General features: G+C 40.1%; 1 protein-coding gene across 1 annotated transcript; it reads left to right on the top strand.

Moving 5' to 3' along the window:
- The first annotated feature begins 1,349 nt into the window (after nt 1–1,349).
- LOC101468867 (proline-rich protein 5) lies at nt 1,350–21,393 on the top strand. Its single transcript, XM_004548224.3, has 10 exons — nt 1,350–1,617; nt 6,646–6,728; nt 9,967–10,134; nt 10,847–10,927; nt 11,509–11,615; nt 13,536–13,627; nt 13,698–13,838; nt 17,859–18,003; nt 18,140–18,445; nt 20,541–21,393. The coding sequence occupies exons 2-10, from the start codon at nt 6,703–6,705 to the stop codon at nt 20,894–20,896; spliced, it is 1,422 nt and encodes a 473-aa protein (XP_004548281.1). The 5' UTR covers nt 1,350–1,617; nt 6,646–6,702; the 3' UTR covers nt 20,897–21,393.
- The last annotated feature ends 1,198 nt before the right edge of the window (nt 21,394–22,591 follow it).

Here is a 22,591-nt window from a genome sequence, read left to right as displayed (position 1 = left end):
GGACGCTAAGGATGACAGAGTTTTCTGAAACAGTACATTCATCCTGTACTTACTGGTGTCAAAATACACATTTAGATACAGAGATATCCAAATGCACGTCCAAACTAAGCAGGTTTCTGGTTTTTGTGGACGTGCGTTATGACACTGGGTTAAAGGAATGTCCCTAAACCAACACTCACTAACTACAAGAAGTTGTGTCATTCATTCACTACAGGCACGGCCACACACGGGTGATCAAAAGCACATTCTGTGGAGACTCGAAACTGATATTGGTGGCTGCGTTAAAAACTGTGTTTGTGGCTCAATACAGAGTGCAAACCTGACTTGTTTATGTAATGTTATCTGATTAGTGAACTTTGTCACTGTGGCTCTGTGTTGGGGTTTTATGCTCCAAACAACCATTAAAAAACAATCTGCCCTTGACCGGTTGACTTTGCTGTTATAAACCTGCTTCTTATTACAGGGGGAGGGGAGGGTGAGAACAAAAGATCTACCTGCATGTGAGTGTGATGCACTGTCAGTAGGAGTTGAATGCCTGCAAACAGACTGCAGTTTGCTGGATGTGAAACACTGAGCTCTGTGGTTAATGCATTGATCTGTACATTAGATATGAGTGATGCTAATGGGCCAAGGCAGTGCTGATCATGCCACATAGAAGCCAGTGTAGCTGCTGAGTAGCCTTGTCTGTCCAGTGGTGGTAAAAGCACAAATGTCCTGTAATGTTTAGCAAGCTGCTGTTGTATTAGTTTGGCTGTGAATTATTTCACTATGAATTAAACATAATGGGACTTCATAAAAAATGTTTGCAACCAGCTGACAAAGCTGATTCTAATGTGCCATAAAAAGTTGAATTAAGTTCAGGTTTCTCTTTCTTTATCAGTTGTCTGCACAAGGTGCATCTAAATGAGATCCTCTGACTTTCCTTTGTTGCCACCAACAGGTTATCGTTTTTCTTACAATAAAAAGCTATGAATATGTTTGCAAATTGATGAATTTGCAAGGCTTTTATTCATTTATTGGTTTATTTTACTTGTGGATCGACCTTCCATCTCATCTTTGCACCCCGTGCAAACTTTTCAGTGTCCCACAATCGAAGGAGTGGAATCTTTAAAAGATCAAGCCTCGGCTCTTTTCACCAGTGGCAGTACACGTGCATGCCATGTAGGCCTACCTGTAGGTGTTTTGTGTGTGTAGTTCACACTCTGGGCACACACACGCTAAATCACAAACATTTTCCATATTCTACCGACCCTTGCACACACACAGCATTTACGCACACACACCCCCACACACCAGCCTCCTCCTCCTCTCTCTTTCTCTCTCTCGGTTTCTCACTTCCTCCCTCTCTTTCTCTCTGTCGGAGAGTGACTTAAACCGCACTGACAGCTCACAGCTCACGCTGGCTGCTGTCTGATCCTCATATCGGATCTTTTTAGGATCGCGTGCGCCACCTTTACGCGCTCCTGTCTGGGCTGACAGGTTGGAAGGGTGCGCTGTTATTTCCCATCCTATGGAAATCCAGTCCTCACAGAAAAGCTGGAGTTACCGTTAGCTTTGCTACGCCATTTAAACTCAAGGAGTACTTGCTTTAATGGAGCGAGGTAGACGTCTGCAAAAGTGAGTATTACCTACTCTGACCCAAGTTAAGAAGAGGTGTTATCCACTAGCTGCTCGTGGTTTGTAACGAGAGAAGAACAAATACAATATATAGCAAGCACGTCTCAGATATTGAACTGAGCCCAATATATGTAACCCATATAATATGATATGGTATAAAATTATGGGTTCTCCTTTAAATGCTTTCCTACCAGGAGCTATCTTTACGCGCCATGGTACCCTATTTCTGCGTATTGCATATTTTAGACCCGCGCCCACGGGATGACAGGACAGCCTGTCTTGATGAGTGCATGTCAGAGCAGGATACTTCTTAAGCAAATATACACCCGTGGTTTCCTTTTTTATATACATCAGGACCTCCAGTTTGTGGTTTGGTTTTCTACCAGAGTGGCTAGTGCAGCAGACAAACCTGCTGCAAGACCCAGACATTTATTTCAGCACTTGTCTGGTGCAAGGGTTGTAATTTCCCTGCCGTGCTGCCATTCTGCAGAAAGAAATGTGTGCCCGTGTGTGTTTGTATGTGCGTGTGCATGTGTGTATTTTCCAGTTGAAGCAGATTAAGGGTGTTAATTTTCAGCACCAGGGCCCCAGATATCTACTTAGTCCAAACTGTCTGTTGGTGAGTGAGAGTAAAGGAGGAGGCTTTACACAGAGAGAGGTCAGGCTTTAAATGAGTGGGAGAGGGCTGGTTTTGTTTCATGCAGTGCTCATGAAATACTGACCAGATGCTGAATGAAAAATGCTCTGTAGCCCTCATAACCACAATCCATGAAACCACAGTCCCTGTGCCCCAAGCAAGCCATTATACCACTCTGTATTGTGGTGCAAGAAAGAGGCAGAAGCAGACAGGAGTGCTTGCAGACCAAGGTTTAAGCCTCGGTTCATGTGTATCATTCAGTTCGGATACATTTTCAAGAGCACGGCCAAGTGTAAGTTACCAGAGCCTCTGTGAGCCATAGACAGCCATCAAAGGAAGTTGTGCCTGTTCTACTCACTGGATTTTAACCATACATTAACATTAGCAGCTCTGACACTGAAAGCGGTGACTTTCCGGTCTCCTAAGTGTTTGACCTTGATTTCTTACTGAGCGTGTGCTTCATGTAAAAATGAGTCAAAAATAAAACAATGAAAATATGATAGCTATGAAAGTCCTGCTAGTTCATATAACTGCAGCTGTCAGGCAATAAAAGATCATGGTGTATATTGCATAGCGGCAAATACAGTTTCCAGGAACTGAAGGACGAACCACTGGAGAGTGATTGCACCTGTGTTTTAATTTAAATAGGTCATGAGTACCCTGATCATGACCTGTTTCACCTAATCACCAGTATACAGTGGGGCAAAAAAAGTATTTAGTCAGCCACCGATTGTGCAAGTTCCCCCACTTAAAATGATGACAGAGGTCAGTAATTTGCACCAGAGGTACACTTCAACTGTGAGAGACAGAATGTTTAAAAAAAAATCCATGAATTCACATGGTAGGATTTGTCAAGAATTTATTCGTAAATTAGGGTGGAAAATAAGTATTTGGTCACCTCAAACAAGGAAAATCTCTGGCTCTCACAGACCTGTAACGTCTTCTGTAAGAAGCTTTTCTGTCCCCCACTCGTTACCTGTATGAATGGCACCTGTTTGAACTCATCATCTGTATAAAAGACACCTGTCCACATCCTCAAACAGTCAGACTCCAAACTCCGCCATGGCCAAGACCAAAGAGCTTTCGAAGGACACCAGGAAAAGTATTGTAGACCTGCACCAGACTGGGAAGAGTGAATCTACAATAGGCAAGCAGCTTGGTGTGAAAAAATCAACTGTGGGAGCAATCATCAGAAAATGGAAGACATACAAGACCACTGATAATCTCCCTCGATCTGGGGCTCCACGCAAGATCTCATCCCGTGGGGTCAAAATGATCATGAGAACGGTGAGCAAAGATCCCAGAACCACACGGGGGGACCTGGTGAATGACCTGCAGAGAGCTGGGACCAAAGTAACAAAGGTCACCATCAGTAACACACTACAACGGCAGGGAATCAAATCCCGCAGTGCCAGACGTGTTCCGCTGCTGAAGCCAGTGCATGTCCAGGCCCGTCTGAAGTTTGCCAGAGAGCACATGGATGATACAGCAGAGGATTGGGAGAATGTCATGTGGTCAGATGAAACCAAAGTAGAACTTTTTGGTATAAACTCAACTCGTCGTGTTTGGAGGAAGAAGAATACTGAGTTGCATCCCAAGAACACCATACCTACTGTGAAGCATGGGGGTGGAAACATCATGCTATGGGGCTGTTTTTCTGCCAAGGGGACAGGACGACTGATCCGTGTTAAGGACAGAATGAATGGGGCCATGTATCGTGAGATTTTGAGCCAAAACCTCCTTCAATCAGTGAGAACTTTGAAGATGAAACGAGACTGGGTCTTCCAACATGACAATGATCCAAAACACACCGCCCGGGCAACAAAGGGGTGGCTCCGTAAGAAGCATTTGAAAGTCCTGGAGTGGCCTAGCCAGTCTCCAGACCTCAACCCCGTAGAAAATCTGTGGCGGGAGTTGAAAGTCCGTGTTGCTCGGCGACAGCCCCAAAACATCACTGCTCTCGAGAAGATCTGCATGGAGGAATGGGCCAAAATACCAGCTACTGTGTGTGCAAACCTGGTAAAGACCTATAGTAAACGTTTGACCTCTGTTATTGCCAACAAAGGTTATGTTACAAAGTACTGAGCTGTATTTTTCTTATTGACCAAATACTTATTTTCCACCCTAATTTACGAATAAATTCTTTACAAATCCTACCATGTGGATTCATGGATTTTTTTTTTCACATTCTGTCTCTCACAGTTGAAGTGTACCTCTGGTGCAAATTACTGACCTCTGTCATCATTTTAAGTGGGGGAACTTGCACAATCGGTGGCTGACTAAATACTTTTTTGCCCCACTGTATAGGTTTGGCTAGTTTCATGTGCAGTGCAGCACATGAAACTAGCCAAACCTATATACTTTATTTATTTATTTTTCTTTGAAGCTCCATAGTGTTTTATAAAAAGATGCATAAATGTCTGTGAATAACTTTGCATTTTTATTTTTCTGTTTTTTTTTCTTTCTTCAAAGCATGCAGTAAAAATAAAGTTGCTTTGCTCAAAACTTAAAACCATTGAAACAGTTTCAGGACAGGTGAGGATAAAGCCGACTAAAGTTGACTTGTCTGATGTATCAAGTGTGACATTCTATCTGTGTGTGTGTGTGTGTGTGTGTGTGTGTGCGCGTGTGCGTGTGCGTGTGTGTGTGTGTGTGTGTGTGTGTGTGTGTGTGTGTGTGTGTGTGAGAGGGGGGGGGGGGGGGGGAGAGAAAGCAGGGGCATTTGAGTTTGCGGAAGGATCAAATGTCTGTCTCAACCACTTTACTGTAATTTGATTAGAATAGTGTGTCTGCTTCGCTAGTCAGGCGGGTATCAGTGAGTTTATCTGTCTGAGAACTGTTTTATAGTAAAGGGAAAAAGAAAGTACACCCTTTCTCAGTTCACCTGGTACTTACCAAGTTCTAGGATTATTTAAATGCAACAAATGACATGTTACACCGTGTCATTCTTTACTTAACAAAATAAAGCCAAAATGCTGAAGCTGTGTGTGGAAAAGTAAAGCACACACCATCATTAAAAACCATGTAGAATCACCTTTAGGAGCGATAACTTGATGTAATCGTTTTCTGTATGACTCTGTTAGTCTTCTGTCGTTGTGGAGGAATTTTGGCCCACTCCTCTTCACAGCGTTGCTTCAGTTCATTGAGGTTTTGTGAGCATCCGTTTATGCACAACTTCTTAAGGTTCCACCACAGCATTTCAGTTAGGTTGACTAGGCCATTGCAGTGCCTTGTCTATTTTCTTTTTTAGCCATTCTCTTGTAGATTTGCTGCTGTGCTTGGATCATTGTCCCGTTGCATGACCCAATTTCACCCAAGCTTTGGCTGCATGACAGACGGCTTCACATTTGACTCGAGAATACTTTGGCAGGAGTTCACGGTTGACTCAGTGACTACAAAGTGCCCAGGTGCTGTGGCTGCACAACAAACCCAAACCATCACCCTTCCACCGCCGTGCTTGACATTTGGTATGAGGTGTTTTCACTGATACATGTGGTGCTTTTCACTGTGGGCAGACTTCTCCACTTTAATCTTCTCGGTCTAAAGGACATTGTTCCAGATCCAGAAGTGTTGTGCTGCCATTTTCAGAGAGAAGACTTTCTCCCTTTAATCCTTCCCAACAAGCCACACTTGTTAAGTCTTTTTTATTTATTTTTTTTAACTTGCACTGTCATGAACTTTAACATTTAACATGCTACATGAGGCCTTTAGAGTCTCACTGCATGTAGCTCTTGGGTTCTTTGTGGCTTCTCTAAGCATTTCACAGTCTGACATTGGGGGAAATTTGCTGGGACGTCCACTCCAGGGAACGACTATCTGGCAGCTATCTCGATTGTTTTCGACTTGTGAATAATCTTTCTTACTGCAGAATTTTGGACTTTGGAATATTATGTTACAACCCTTCCCAGATTGTTACTACTGTTACACATGTGGCCACACCTGCTGATGATCAGTTGGTCAAGTACATTTAATTATGAGCACCTTTGAGACTACTTACCCTATTAATTCCTGTTTATTAGGAAAAGTACATAATATCGTACCTATTTCATATCACTGTCCTGAGCTGAAGTATGTGGGTGTCACAATCTCTTTGTCTTGTATACGCCACACAGATTCCACTCTGCGATTCTGTAACAAAAAACTCTGTAACAAGTTTAAATATTTCAGGGAGTGAAACGAAAACAACTGTTAGTGTTTTCCTCTGTGTTCTCTTGCTGTGACATGTCAATATGTGCTCTGTGATAAAGATGTGTTTACTGAGGTTTCATTAAATTAAAACTGAATGCAGTTTTCTAATTTTTACAGAAGTTAAGTGGCTTAAAAGTCACTGATATTAGCTGACAAAATATATATTTGTTACCTAATAATCCTAATAATGTTTCCTTTTTCAGATGTTGATTCTTCAGTGGCAGTTTCAGGGTGGTTGCTAGCCATCTGTCGAGACTAACATGGAACGAGAGGGCTCATTTAGAAGGTAAGCATACACACACACACACACACACACACACACACACACACACACACACACACACAGAGACACACTTCACCAGCAAGTCCTATTCACTACACAGAGTTCCATTTTTTCCATCCTTTGAGACACACAAATGTTGATCAAAGTGAAAAACACACACACACACATTCCTGAGTGACCTCATTCATGCTTTCACTCATTCAAACATCCCCATTGTTTAGTAATCAGAGGGCAGCTATTTGTCGTTAAACTCGTCCTGTTGATTTAGTGCCAAAAAAAAAAGTTTTTTACTTCCAAGTTATGTCAGCATCCTTTCGTTTATAAAGTAAATACCTTTTCCCATTAGAACAATACACACCATGTGTAGTTAAGTTGTTATTGTGAGCCTCACCATTGTGTTTTATCTTCTGCATCATCCATTTTTCAGGAGGAAGCTTTTGGCTCAAGCGTGTATAGATTCAATTTCGCTCTTTCAGAGGTGCAGCTCTGAACTTAAACTTAAAAAGTCGTCCTGACTTTGACATGAACTCTGCACAGGGATGTGTGCTGTCTTTTTGCATGTGTGACTGAGCCCAGGGCTCCAGTTTCTTGCTCTGACCCATTTATGCAGAGCTGAACTAAGATTCAGGTTGACAGATGGACCAACAGCAACTATACCTTCCATCTCCTTTTCCTTATTTATTTATACTCGGCTCAGATTTTCCATTCCTTTTTTTCTCGTGAGCTTTCGCACTTCCTTAAAATTCTTTTCATATCAGTGTGTCCGCTGATTACCGATCATTCAGTATGGAGAATACCAAAAATACTGAAGGTTCAATATTAAATAAATAGAGTCATTAGTCTGTATTTACAGCTTGACTACAGCTTCTCCCACACTCTGGGAGGCAAGTGGAAGGTAAAGCGAAATCTGTGTCACCTTTAAATCCTTCCTCTCCCTCTTGGCACCATTCGAACCTCAAAGGGTTCCTTTGTTCGCCTGACACAAAAGCTCACAGGGTCACATGCTGACCAACTGGCACAGACTGGCAAAGGGAGAAAAAGAAGGAGAGCGGTAAAGTGGGAGAGAGGAGTGGGTAGAGAAGAGCACAAAGGGTGACGGTGGGAGAGAGGGAAAGTGAAAGGATATGAGAAGAGACAGAGACAGGCCTTGTTTCATCTCACAGTCATGGAGTGGGGATATGTGGTACCTTTTCAGTTGCTAGAGTAAGTACAATACCTGCAAGTATATTTGAGGGTTTTCATATTTGCTAAACAGTGACTGCCATTTAAAGGTGTTTTTAAAATTTTTGATTCACCTGTAAATTCAGAAGTGATTGAGTAAATGTTTGATAGACATTACCCAAAAATGGACATGTGCACTTTGTTTGTTTGTTGGGTTAATTTACTAAAATTTCAGTATAATTAAAATCCAAATATTAACACTTTCATTTGCAGAAAAAGACTCACTCTTACTATCTCTAAAGCGCCTTTTCCTCTTCATCTACCTCTTTGTACACTCCTCCCACCCTTCTTTTATCTTTGTAATGTCTGTGGTTTCAATCTCTGCTTCTTCTTTTTTTTTTACTGTCAACGTGCTTTGTTTGCTTTTTCTGCACCTGATCCGGCATGTGTTATATACCTTTATCCACACCCTGTTTCTTACTCTCTTTTTGAGCTTCTTACTCCCAGGTCTTTCCCCACTCTGTCCTCCCTGTTTATTTTTATCCTGTTTGACTGGCACCCATCTCTTTGCTCAGTGTTTGAAAAGCAGTATCGTTCCCAAGCTAGTGTAAACATTAACAGATGGCTAATAAAAAGCAATCACCTGTTATTAAATGCTAATTTTGAAAGCCATCAAAATCTGGAATATGACTGAAGTGTATTTGCACAGCAGCTGATACTTTCATATATTTCCCCCCCTTTGTGTAGCAAAGTAACATTTTACAGTATAATAGCTTTTAATTTGCATATGCCAAAATGAAGATCATACATGTGTTTGTATTTGTAATATATAACATAGCTGCTACATTTTCAGTCCAGTCCTTGTACCTGGCTATTTTCAGTGGATTGTTTTTATTAAGCTTCTTAACAAAGTATGATCTATAAAGTATTCAAGCATAAAAAAAGTAGTCTAACTTAAAGGGTGAACCAGTGTTGGGTCTGTATATATATATATAACAGGTGTATTAGCAAAGAACCAATTTTAAATGACATCTTTAGGCACTTTTTTACTAACAGCTTGTCACACATGCACATAATTCGGTTCAATTTCTTTACTTGAATCTACGAAAAAGGCCAAATATGACACAGTTTGACAGGCATGAAATAATATTCCATAGTATTCCCAAACACCTGGTAGCTGAAAACATATCTTGGCACAGTGTGCAGTGTCTCCTGAGGAAATGGGACAAATGGATGATGAAAGACAAAGTGGCAGGCCTAAAACGTATCTACAGCCAATGAACTGCACTTGAAAGTAATGTCCTTAAAAAATATGGAAAAAAAAAAAGACGTGACACAGGAGCAGAGAAGTGCATCTGACCTTTCAGTTGATCTGTCTGCAATTCACTGAAACCTCATCCAAAATCTTTTCATGTAAAGGTTGGCTGTAAAGAAGCCATTCTTCTGGAAGGGAAAGGGAAAAAGGCTGAGGAATGCCAAATTGCACAAGAACTGGACTAAAAATCAGTTTGACTTTTTTGGTGGAGGTGGTTAGGAGCGACAGTGAGTGTCTACATCCAGCTGCAAAACGCGGTGGAAGCTCTGTCATGATTAGGGGGTGCATTTCAGCCAGCGGTGTTGGAGATGATGTCAAAGCTGATGGAATTATGAACGAAGAAAAGTACCATCGGATTTTGATCCAACATGTAATACCACCTGGAAAATTGGCAACAGTTCTTTGGCACAATGGTGATTGCAAATACACTGCAAATGCAGTAAAAGCAAACCTGGACAGGAAAACACACAAGGGAACATTTTTGGTCATGGACTGAAGAAATCTTTCCTAAGAGAGTTCACACCAAATATTGACTTCCAGGCTTGTTAGAACTGTACAAACTTATATATCGTATAAATGGTTGTACATTCAAGTGTAAATTGTTGCATCTATTTCCCATTTTTCCAGCAATATTTGAGGAAATGAAATTAATTCATTTAGATGACCTTTACAAATAAGGCTTTTCACATCATCTTTTCCAGTACACGTAAGAAATGAAAGTTGGTGCTTACAAGCATTTTCTCTTTCTTCCTGTTGGCTTTCAAGGAGCCTCCATAATAAACTGAGGTTGGGGACCGGCTCGTCCTCCAGTCTGACTGACCTCTCCCAGGCAAAGACCCCAACAGGAGGTGGGGAGAAGGGAGGAACAGAGGAGAGCAGCAGAGACAAAGGGACCCAGCAGAGGAGGGCCGGGGCTAACGCCACCTGGAACAGGTTAGCCCTGTTTATTATAACCAATGTCAGTTTATATTTTAGTGAATACTTTATTTTGTTAATGGATAAGCCATCACACATTTTTACATGAACAAGTGCTTGTGCGTGTGTTTCCTTTACTAGTGGGAAGCTCTGTCAGTGCTGTTGTCCATGCTATGAATAGGACAGTCTCCTTTCACATACACATGAAAATACATATACGCACATGGACATCAGCTCTTTCTGCCTGCCTTCTTCCCTCAGGGTCCATCACTACCACACTTTATTTCCATCCATCCATCCCTTCCTCACTCCCTCCTCCTTTTTTCCCATTCTGCCTCGCAGGTTTCTTTCTTCTTTGGATTTCTTTCTTCTCACTCTTTTGTATGGTTGTTTCTAACGGTGTTTCTGCTTTATTCAACACTAAACAGCACAGAGTAGAAAGCAAGAGCTGTCAGTTTGCTGGGTGGCTGAAAGGCTATGTGAACAAATTAAACTGGACACAAACCTTCAGTCAAAAAAGTTCATGCCCGTCTCACTGTAGTATGTTTTACCTTTCTGATGGCCTTCCTTTGGTAAAGAAACCTTTTCAAAGTTTATTTTTAACCAGTTCTTTTGAGGTGGCTTCAAGAGCTCACCGATTGTTCAAACGGCACAATTAAAATAAAATAAATGCATGTATCTGTGTCACTCTTTCTAAATGCATTTCACCTCTCCGTGTGTTTATTTCTAGCATCCACAATGCAGTAATCTCAGTTTTTCAGAGGAAGGATCTGGGAGAAAATGAACTCTACAATCTGAATGAAGGTGTCAGGTTAGCTGTCTAGTTTTATGTCTCTTGCTGGCCTTTACACCAGTACCCTGAACTTTTAGCTGATTTGTATTTTAGAATATTTGATTAAATTATCACTGCTAAAGCTTTGATTTCCCATCTTACCTTACTGCAGCAGAATATTTCTTACTTGAAACATATATAAACATGCTTACAAGTTAACACAGGCATGTTATACTGTTCATAAATTGGATTTACCTTAAAATTGCTTTAAAGAAGAGACACTGTAACCTTGAAATTAGATGGAAATGCAGCATCTGTCATTTTAGTGTATTTAATCACACAGTGTTTGTTCTTTGAGCTGCTGATGTTCAATCATGATACTGAGCCAGTGCTAGCCTTTGCTAACTGTGGAAAGTTTTATTGAAATTTCCAGATGTTATGCATGCAGTGTGAGCAGCATCTTTTCTCATTTCCTGAGTCTGATGTTCCGTAAACACAGCATTCTGCAAACTCATTACGTCTGGTTCATTTCCAAGGAGGTATCGCTGATGATGTGTGACTGTAAGCATATCGCTTCATGTCCAGTATCCACTCATGTGCTGTTATTATAACCATTGCAGGCAACTGCTTAAGACTGAGCTGGGCTCCTTCTTTACTGAGTACCTTCAGAACCAGCTGCTCACCAAAGGAATGGTTATTCTGAGGGACAAGATTCGCTTCTATGAAGGTAAACACAAATTATTGAGAAAATAGACAGAAAGTGGGACGTATATACAGAGTGAGAAATTTGAACCTTTATTTCTATGATGGTATATCATGTTTTGAATAAAGAAATGGCTGCCAGAGACTGGTGTTTAAACAGTTTGATTACAAGCTTAAAATATAGACATAAAAGGGTAAAAATAAAATCAGGGTTGTCCCTTTAACCTTATAAAATATTTCTTTAAAGCGGTCAGATGTCAGAGCAAATTTACATGGATAAAATCTCTAAATATGCAAGTTCGTAAGTTTTTAGTTTGGATAAGAATGGCACAAACACAGGTTTTCAGGGAAATTGAAAAAAAGCACCCAATAAAAGAGCTACAGGCTCTGTAGGCTTCATATTGAATGTTAAAGTTCATCACATTATGATTTGTTTGGAAGGAAAAAGTCCCTTGGTAGCACAGCTTAGGTTTGCAAAGTTGTATCTGAACAAACCACATGACTTCTGGAACAGTGGAGATGTTTGGAGATAATGCACTTCGCCATGTTTGGAGAAAACCAAACACAGCATATCAGCACAAGCACATCATACTAACTGTGAAGCACGGTGGTGGAGGCGTGATGATTTGGGCTTGTTTTGCAGCCACAGGACCAGGACCAGGAGTTGACCATTAACTGTGAGGTCATCTGTTCAACAGACAGCTAAAGCTTAGACAAAAGTGATCCAGAGTACAGCAACAAATCTGCAAAAGAAAAGAATCAAATTGTTGTAATGATCCACTCAGAGCCCTTTTTTTTCTTTTAAACATTTTATTTATTTTTAACAGCAGAGTGTCCTGCAAAACCTTTTTTTTCCCATATGACTGTACATGTCTAAAGCTCTGATATATCAGAGCCAATTACCAGGGAGAAACTCAACAAAAGAGCAAGTTCAGAAATATTAATCTAAAGACTGCAAAAATGTGTATTAGCTGGACGTTTAACACCACCTGTATCTGCTTCTCAAGTAAATTGTGTGTCCTTCATTTTAACGGGGAAAAAACAACCTTTCGTGTCATTTAGGTTACTTATTTGCAGAGATATTTTTTCACCACGGTAAAAAAATTCTACAAAATTCTTTGCTGAGTCTTTAGTTTCAACTCCTTTGTTCATAGCCGACAAAGCCTTCTGGCTTTGATGAGGTGTTCACACTACCAGTAGTTTGTTTCAGGGGAAGTCCGAGATTAGTGTTTTATCTTAACATGACACAAGTCTAGTCTCTAATGGTTTCAAACAGGGCCAAATAATAACTTACTAAAGAAATTTCTAGATGCAGAGGTAACTGCATTAGTTAAATATTACTTTGACTGGTAAGATCGTGGCATTTTTCTGCACAAGGACACACAGAAACACACACTGATGCACACACACAGGTAGAGTGAGAGAAAGGTATTTTGTACTGTGGTAAATGTGTGACCTTTATTTGAAGCACTGCTGAATTGATATAACGCACACACTCTGATGGTGACAGATTTGTGTGACAGAACCGTCATCACAAAACCAGACAGGAAGCGATCCTTTACGTCAATAAGTAAGAAGGTTTGCGTGTGTGTGTGTGTGTGCATATGCAGAAAAATGTCCCACCAGAAATAAAAGAACAAAGCTGTAAAGTTGCTATCTGGATTATCAGATCTGTTTTTTATAGGTCAATAAGTATTTTTGCAATGACACATTTTTTTAATCTTCTGCCTCTGAACTCTGCCCTTGTGTCAAACAATGAAGCCGTGATTATAGTTCAAACCTTGAGCTTGAATTCAAGGACTCCAACAACAGTATTACATTAACTATTTGGAAACTACAGCCACTTTTATGCATAGTCCTTTAAGCATGCTTTCCACAATCCCAATATCTTTTTCCTACATCAGTCTTGATACTTTTATAACTGATCTGCCTGGTTGTATCGCAGGTCAAAAGTTGTTGGATTCTCTGGCTGACACGTGGGACTTCTTCTTCTGTGACGTTCTGTCCATGCTGCAGGCCATCTTCTATCCTGTACAGGTACACATTCTTGCAAACAAGTACTCCAATTAAAGGCCTTCATCACATTGAAACGTGTATATATCATCAGGGAAAGGAGCCATCAGTCCGTCAGCTGGCTCTCCTTCACTTCAGGAACACCATCACCCTCAACCTTAAACTAGACGAGGCGCTCTCTCGGCCCCGGGCCCGAGTTCCTCCCTCCATCATACAGATGCTACTAATACTACAGGTGAGCACACTTTTGTGGTCTGCCTCTCCCATCGTCTTCGTCTGATAATCTCTCGTGCTATCTCTTATATCAGTGTGCACCATTTAACACTGATATCCATGACTTGATGACTGTGACATGAGAGAACAGGGTAAATGGCAACAGATGAGTGGAATGAGTGAGGTGGATCCAGGTACAGACACAGATGAGGAGCCAAACTGAGCTTAAGGAAAAGTGAGCCTTTATTTTGGGGCTGACACTCACAGCCAAGAAGCAAGACAAAATCAGGGAAAATCTAAACTTAAACTGGGAAACAATAACTAAGACTTTCACTATGACTTTGAGAATGAAAACCATGACAGGATGTGGGGTAGGTAGCACAGACGACGCGACAGTGAACAAAGGGAGACGGAGGACTTAAATACACACATGAGGTGATCAGGAGAAGTGGAGACACATGAGGACACAGCTAACTCGAATGAAACATAATGACAACACAGGGGAGAGTAACACTGGACACACTAACACGAGACACGGACCTTCAAGGTAAAACAGGAAACATGACAGGCACAGACTAGACACTGAACTAAACCTATGAACAAAACTCTTAACTAGAATAACACTGAAACTTAGGATTATAATGTTCAAAACAGGACAACTAAAGACTTAGAAAATAAACCATAAAATAGAAAAAAACACCAAAATACAAGAAACTGAAAAAAGTGGGTCAAAGTGACCCAGAACCAACAGGCAAGTGTGCTTGGTTACACCCTTATCGACCACTTAGCGCTAACAGGAGGACAGACATTTGTTTAGAACTCTTAAAGATGTCGAAGAAGCAAGCTCCTTTAAGCAATTACTTTGGTGTTCCTCCACCTCCAAAGAAATGTCAGGAGTCCGAACCGCAAAAGAAGTGCGTATTCTCGGAAAAGTGGTTTCAGGAGGTGAGCTGGTTTCAAACAAATGATGAACGCACATATATGCATAATATGCCGTGAAAATCCCACTCTAGCAGATAAAAACAGTGCCTTTTATATTACATTAAAGGCACTGTTTTTGTCCACTTTCCCGAGAATACGCACTTCTTTTGCGGTTCGGACTCTTTCTGACATTTCTTTGGAGGTGGAGGAACACCAAAGTAATTGCTTAAAGGAGGTTGTTTCTTCGACATCTTTAAGAGTTCTAAACAAATGTCTGTCCTCCTCCTGAAAATCTTATGTACGCAAACGCGCATTGCAACTTCTTATCTGGTGCGCGTCTTTTATTTTGAAAGCGCACCTGCAGACCACTTATGTGCACCCCTGTTAATAGACCACACATTTAAACCAGCCACACTTTAAACTTTAACAACATCTAAATTAATTTTTTTTTAAGTCATACATCATAGAGTTGATATGAGAAGAGGATTTGCTAAAGCATTTAATTGTACCAAACTGTAAATGTGCTTTTTAATGCCCCTATGTCGTGCTAACAAGCTAACATACTAGTCTGGGGATTGACTCACTTTTGGAGCGTTGCAGTGCTTCTCAAGTAGGCCCAGAAAATATGGGTGTGTCTTGTAACTGAGGTAGCCATGTGAGCTTTCCTCTTCTGTCACCTATTGGTTTTTATTTTACTTTGTCTCTTCTTCATAACTTAACAATGTTTCATCAGCCTGTAAAAAATTGTTAAAAGGAAATCAGCTAAAAACAGTCCCCTTGATTACACACAAAGATAAAAGTGTCAAAGAGTGACTAATTCTCAGAAGGATACAGAGGAGACCAGATGAATACCATGAAAAATGTAGGTGTTGCTTAAGTAACAACAGCTGTGGTACTTTCTCTGAATTTTGACATGGTTGGAATATGTTAAAATCAAGTAAAATAGAATAAAATAAGACTAGTGTGTGGGCCATTTTTAGATATTTTACCCATCTACCAAATCTTTTAACTTAAAAGCACTTGGTACAAAGATTCCTGAGAGGTACTAGTCACAGATAAGCTGTGGTCCTGGTAGTGCATGACAGTGGGTTTACTCAGTGTTGTAGAGGATGCAGAATGGGGTTGTTTCTGTTTGGCTTAGCTTGGACATTATTATGATGACTAATTGACCCAAATCTGGTCCTTCCAGATTCAGACTGAGAGGGCAAGACGAGACGAAAATAGAAAGCACAATTTATTTATTCCCTTCTTTTATTCATTGTGCACAGATATACTGCAGAGTTATTTTAGTTTGCACACAGCGAATATCAACAGAGAGCAAAGCGGGAGAAAAAGATGACAGGTAGACAAAAAGAAGGAAGGAAGTAGGGCAGCTAAGAAAAAGGCTGTTTGTAAGAGAGGTAAAATTTGGCACTGAAATAATGCAGTTTTTGCTAATTCCTCAATTCATCTGTTCGTAATTTCCCTTTCATTCTGTTAAGCCTCTGTGACGCCAGTTCACTGAAGTCTGTGCTATTTATGTGGTTTGTTTCTGTGCTGTGGTTTTCGTGCATGGGCTTAACAATTTAGAATATTGAAACTTCACTGATCTATCCCTTGTCATTTTGAGATATTGCAGTGAGGTCTGGAGCCACATGTGTCTCATGTGTTTCATGAACAATGTTGTGGAAGTAAATTTGAACTACATCCAACTGTAGAGCAGCAGTTTGGCTTTAACTGAACAGAAACACAAAATCGGAAACTTTCAAACAGCAGAAGTACTTTTGTGTTAAAGATGATTTATATCTGTGGATCAAATGACTGTGTGGTGTAAAAGATCCACTGTGCAGTTCCTCTCCGCTCGAACTTTCTTTTAGCTCATTGTTTTCACTACCATCAAGATCATCATAATACAGATTTTCAACTTTTTGTTCAGCTGCAAAAGCCGGATCTACTAAATATTGATTTAATTTCTTTTTCTGTGGTGCCCAAATGTATGCACCTGCCTGATTTTGTTTGAACAATTATTGCACACTTTCTGTAAATCCATTAAACTTAATTTCATTTCTCAAATATCACTGTGTGTGTTTCCTATATGATATATTTAACTGACATTTTTTATTGTAACAACCAACAATTCATTTATGATTCATTAATGTTGAATTGTCTGCTCTAACTGCTCTATTCCCATGTTGTTGCAGTATATTAATGGCTAACATTGTACTGTGGATGGATTGTCTCAGTTGTTCTCCTGACTGAAGTTTACAGTCCGTTTAAAGCATGCTGCGTTGCGATTGCATTTGTCCCCAACCATCGGGAACTCTCCCATTAACTTTTATTGAGTGGAAAATAGTTAGTATTCATCCTCCAGCTTCACTGTGTTTATATTATGCTAACATAGCCATGTCGCTAGCAATCACATCCTTATATACCAGCTAGCCCAACTACAGTAACCCTACAAAAGTCACTGCTTGTTTAGTTTTTTTTGTATTTGTTTATGTTGGAAGTGATAGCAGAGCTGTACGTTTTAATTTTTTCAGAAATCTGTCAGTCAGAACATGCTATATCATGTTTAGGTGGAAACTAGCGAGCTAACTTCCTGCTAACTTCTAACTCTGTTAAATTTAATAAATCCTGTTTTGATGGATGCCTGGGTGTTTAAACAATTATTGCACGCTTTCTGTAAATCCAATAAACTTCATTTCACTTCTCAAATATCACTGTGTGTGTCTCCTATATGATATATTTAACTGACATTTTTTATTGTAACAACCAACGATTTATACAGAAAAATAATGACTATTAACAAGGTTGCCCAAACCTTTGCATCCCACTGTATATGTTTATACAAGGCTAACATTCACACCAAATTGATTCTGCTATATTTAATGTGTTCTTTTCGGCCTAGCCTCTAAAGACATACATGTTTTGAACTGAAAAAAGGTTTATCAGAGATCTTTCACAGTAACTGGCAGAGTGTTTGATAAAATCACAGAAAGCCAAATAGAGAACTTTCTCTTTCCCCGGTTTTTTCTTTTTTTGCTGCTTCTAAAGTTTCCATTAGTGTCAGCCAACACACTGCAATTACCAGCTAAGACAAACTTATGTTTTTTATGTGTATGTTTGTGTTCCTTTGATCCAGGGTGTCCATGAGTCTAAAGGTGTAACAGATGATTACCTGCGCCTTGAAGCTCTCATCCAGAAGGTGGTCTCTCCTTACCTCGGCACTCATGGCTTATATTCCAGGGATGAATCCTCCAGTATGCACTGTTCTTCCTGTCTGTTGGGTAAGTGTGTGCTTGTGTGTACTTGAAAAACTCACAAATTCCATTTTAATTCAGGCTTTCTGTGGTTTTTGCGGAATGTTTGCAATTATAAACTAATAAGGTTTCTCTTTCTGCTTCTCTCTTTTGTCTTCGTTAGAAAAACGCCTACAGTACTCCTGGTCCTCCAAACTAAGCAGTCCTCCTGTTGTCAAAAACCCAGTGGTCCGCTCTAAGAGCTACAATGTTCCCATGCTAACCCCTGTAGTAGAGTATGACATAGATTCCTCCTCAGGGAGCGGCACAGGCATCAGGCGGCATTCGGTATGTGAGATGACGTCTTGCGTGGAGGAAAGCATCCCTAAGACAAAGTCCACCATAAGTGCCCCTGACAACAACAGTAACACCAGCACTTCGAGCCTCGCCAATCACTCCTCAGCTTCCACCACCTCTGCTTCACTTTCAGGTAGGACTATATGGCTAGAGTTAATGAATCCCTTTAAAAAGACAGTGGAACTCAAAAGTAAATATACGTGTTTTTCCTCAGCTGTGCAGCGCTATTCATCTGTCTAAATTATAGATGAGTACATATGAAAAAAACTCCACAACCCAATCAAAGTTTGGGATTTTTTTTCATGATTTCCTGAAAGATTTCTTGACTTGGATAAGTGGAAGATGCATGGATGGATCAGTGGTTCCTTGACAGAGACTGACAGTTTTTTATATGTATTTTTGACAGATTAAAAATAAGTGTTAGTGTTTTCCAATGCATTAATACAAGTGATATTTACCTTTAATTTAGGTTAAAAAAAAATTAATTAATACGTACATTTTGATTCTTACTAAACTAGGAGTAACACTTCTTCTGCACAAAAAATATTACAAAACTGAATGGATTTTGGTTTTGAAGTGGAGCAACATTTTAATTTATCGGGTTAACCAGATTAGCCAGAATCCAAGATGTAAGTGAGAGATAAGTTTTCAAGAATGCAGGCAGAGTGGAGATTTCAGGCCATAATGCACAGACTTGCATTTGGAGAAAACCTGTGAAATGCTGTGCCAGGACCTTAAGAGAGCTGTGCATAAGTGAATCTCAACAAACCTCAAAGAACTGAAGCAGCACATGTGCATTTTGGTTTATTTCTGTTAAATAAATGTGTTGCTGTTCAGTTGAGGTTGTGTCTGAGGTCCTGGTAGGAACCTGATATATTTTCTTATTATGTCCTGGTATTTAAAACCTTAGAATTGACAGGGGATGTACTTTATTTTTACAATGACTGTCGATTACTGGAAGGGAGTAGTACTGAATACATTTATGAATTTTGAAATGAGCATGGTGATGTTGAAAAACAGAAGTGACAAAAAATAGAGAATTAGGAATAGCTTATATTACCAAGAAAAAAGGAAACAGAGACAAATCTTCCTTATTTCTTCTTCGTTGTCGTCTTCTTTTAACTAGTCTCGCTTTAGTAGTCATCAAAGGGTAATCTGCCTCCATCTCACCCTGTCCCTGGCATCTTCCTCTGTCACACCAACCTTCTGCATGTTCTCCTTTTGCTACATCCATGAACTTTCTATGTGGTCTTTCTTTTTTCCTCCTGCCTACCAGTTCCTCTTCAACGTCCTTTGTTCAATATATCCTCTGTTCCTCCTCTGTACACGTCCAAAGCATCTTCTGCCTCTCTCTGCCATTCTCTTCGTCACCTCTCTTATACACTGTCTATGACTTTGGATGGGTGACTCTAGCTATTTAAACTCATATAACTTCACTATCACTACTTTTTTCAGCTTTTTTGTTACACCCGTCTCCCTCTCATTCTCACACATGTATTCTGTTTTGCTTCCACTGACTTTGATTCCTCTTCTCTCCAGAGCATGCTTCCACCTCTCCAGGCTCTCTTCCAACTGCTCCCTACTCTCACTACAAATCACAGTGTCCTCTGTAAACGTCATGATGTATGGAGACTCCTGCCTAACCTCATCTGTCAGCCTGTCTACCATCATTGCAAACAAGAAGTGGCTGAGAGCCAATCACTGATGTAATCCCAGCTCCACCTTGAACCCATCAGTCTTTCCTTCTGCACACCTCACACACTGTCTTGCTCTCCTCATGCATGTCTAGCACCAGCCTCAGATTCTTCCATTTGTTACAATTTTGCAGAAATATAAAGAAATGGAGTGAGATTTAATTGCCGTATTCTTGAAAAAGTAGGATGCATGCTGTGTAGGTTTTTCACATTAAGGTCAAACTATATTATGTTACGAAATCTCTCAGAGCTGTGAGACAGACTGTGGTTTGAGATGTTTAGTGAGGTTAAAAGGCAACATGCTCTGCAGAGGCAGCAGTGTAAATCCTGAAATCACTGGAGTTATCTGGTGATGTTTCTACCATCCCATGATGCATCTGCTATACAGTGAAATCTAGACAGAAATGCTTAATATTGGCACAGCTTTATTATTGGAATCTTTGATCCAAATGTATTTTTTGCTAACAAGCTACAGTACAGAAACGTAGAGGAAAATCAGTTTCACCTCCAAAAGTTTTGCTTTACTTTGTGCAGACGGTGCAACCTCCAGCCAGAAACTCCGAACCATAGGTGCTGGAAGCCAAGCAGCTCCCCACCCTACCCAGCGTCAGCAACACTCCCCTAGCATCTTCCCCGAGCCTTCCCCAGACGAGGACACACATTGCACTGGCTCGCTGGAGTTCGACTCTTCCTCCTCCTCCAAGGTTCTGGCTCAGGACACCAGCTCTGGTCCCAGTCCTTCTTCCAGTCCGGAGATGATGATGGATCACATGATGGAAGATTCTCTGGACTCGGAGATGGAGCTTGATGGGATCTTCCTGAACTTCTCAAAACAATCTTCAGGAGGATCAGCGGACACCAGAGACAGCAGCAAGGAGAGTGTGGCATGACACACAGACCAATGTGTGTGCGTGTGTGGATGTGTGCAAACTTCACCTGTGTGATGCAGGTCTGAGCCACGACTGACATTCCTCAAACTGCTGTTTTCTAGAGACTCTAGATCTTCAGGGAATCTTTAAAACTGGATTATTTTTCTGTGTCTTGTGCTTTTTCACTAAAATCAAGTCTAATTTTATGATGCCTTTTGTAATATTTCATTGTAGTTAGTTAGAAACATCGACACTGGCCCCTGTGGGGAGATTTATATTATTCATTCACATTCAAACTAAACAATCACAAAATAAAACTATAAATGAAAACATGGAAAACACATAAAACACAGCAAAAGGGCAGAAGCATGAAAAACGTGGAGATACTTTTTGAAAAGCTTGGACAGTCAAACTCAAACTTCTAACATTTCATATGTTTTGGAAAACTACCATGTTTGACAAGCAATGCAAATCATATTTTATTAAATTACTATTAAAATACTCATTTGATTTTAACATTTTTTTTTTGTCTCTGTTTCAAATTAAGACTTAAACTGGTGGGAACTCTTTCCAAAAGAGGCTTAAGCTACAGTCAAGTAAACCACTTATTTCTAGTACATCTAAATGCTGTGCTTTTGGGCTGTTCTACATCGGTGACAGTTTTTCTATGCAGTTGCTTCAGAAAAGCGCTGCGAAAGAGCATAAAACACAGTGGAAATAGATTAAAAACACATACAAACACGCAGAACGGAAGTTGAGGAAAACGAAATGGAAGTAGAAACACAAAAACACAACGGAAGTGTTTTGGGGGGAGATATGAGTGACGGAACAGCAGCAGAATCCAAAAATGTGTGAAGGATTGTTCTGAGACACATTTTAAGGATGTGGAGGATTCGTTGGTGTTGTGAGCGAGGGAAAAATAGCAGGTAATGTGTCTTTTAATCATATGATTCATATAATATTGTAGAGTCATGTTTGCTATTAGCCGTTTACTGTTAGCTTGCTACTCTTATTCTCTCCCTAAAAACGCTTCCGTTGTGTTTCGTGAATTTTTGTTCTTGCTGGCGTTTTCTTATTTTGCTTTTGGTAAAATGCAGTTTTAAATAAGGATTTGTGTCGAAAATGCACACTGCCAGCTGAAGTTGCAGTTTTGTTCTAAAACGTCGTTCAGTTTTGAAGCATTCAAACAACAGTTGACAAACATTATTCTGCTTCTTTTTTTTCTTAATCCTTTACATCTTTTTGTCAAATCAAAATAGTCTCTGAAGAAATTGTGTGAGTCAAATGTTAGGACATGTTAATCAAAGACAGCCTTATCAGCAAAGCATAGAAAACTTGTTCCACTCCCAGATTTGGCATCTTTTACCAAACCTTATCTTGTCCCCTTTTCTTATCTCAGCTCTTCTTCCATTGTGTTAGTGTCCACTTAAAATAGCAGAAAGCCAAGTGTAAATCATTTGTCATGGAGCAACAGTCTGTCTAAACAACCTTTAATGTGAGTTTTCCTTGTTTACACATCTGGGCCTAAATCAGAATCAGCAGCATGCGCTTCCTGTTTCTGCATGAACGCAGCCGTTAAAGTTGTGCTGACAAACTGTATTTTGCGTTTTGCAACGTATATTAGTTGTTTGCGTTTACTGAATATGATCACGAGCGCTCAATGTCTGAATTAATTTTTTTTAAGTACACCGTCCACGTTACTTTCTTTTCTCTTTT

This window comes from Maylandia zebra, linkage group LG17, assembly GCF_041146795.1.
Source record: "Maylandia zebra isolate NMK-2024a linkage group LG17, Mzebra_GT3a, whole genome shotgun sequence".
In the NCBI taxonomy this organism is placed as follows: Eukaryota; Metazoa; Chordata; class Actinopteri; order Cichliformes; family Cichlidae; genus Maylandia; species Maylandia zebra.
Note: the sequence above shows the minus strand (reverse complement) of the source record. Positions and strands in the feature narration are given on the sequence as shown.

Excerpts from the sequence above, each read along its gene's own strand:
- LOC101468867 (XM_004548224.3), top strand. The coding sequence starts at position 6,703 with ATGGAACGAGAGGGCTCATTTAGAAG. Across the intron at positions 6,729-9,966 it reads CGAGAGGGCTCATTTAGAAG|GAGCCTCCATAATAAACTGA; the intron begins GTAAGCATACAC and ends TTGGCTTTCAAG. Across the intron at positions 13,839-17,858 it reads AGATGCTACTAATACTACAG|GGTGTCCATGAGTCTAAAGG; the intron begins GTGAGCACACTT and ends CCTTTGATCCAG.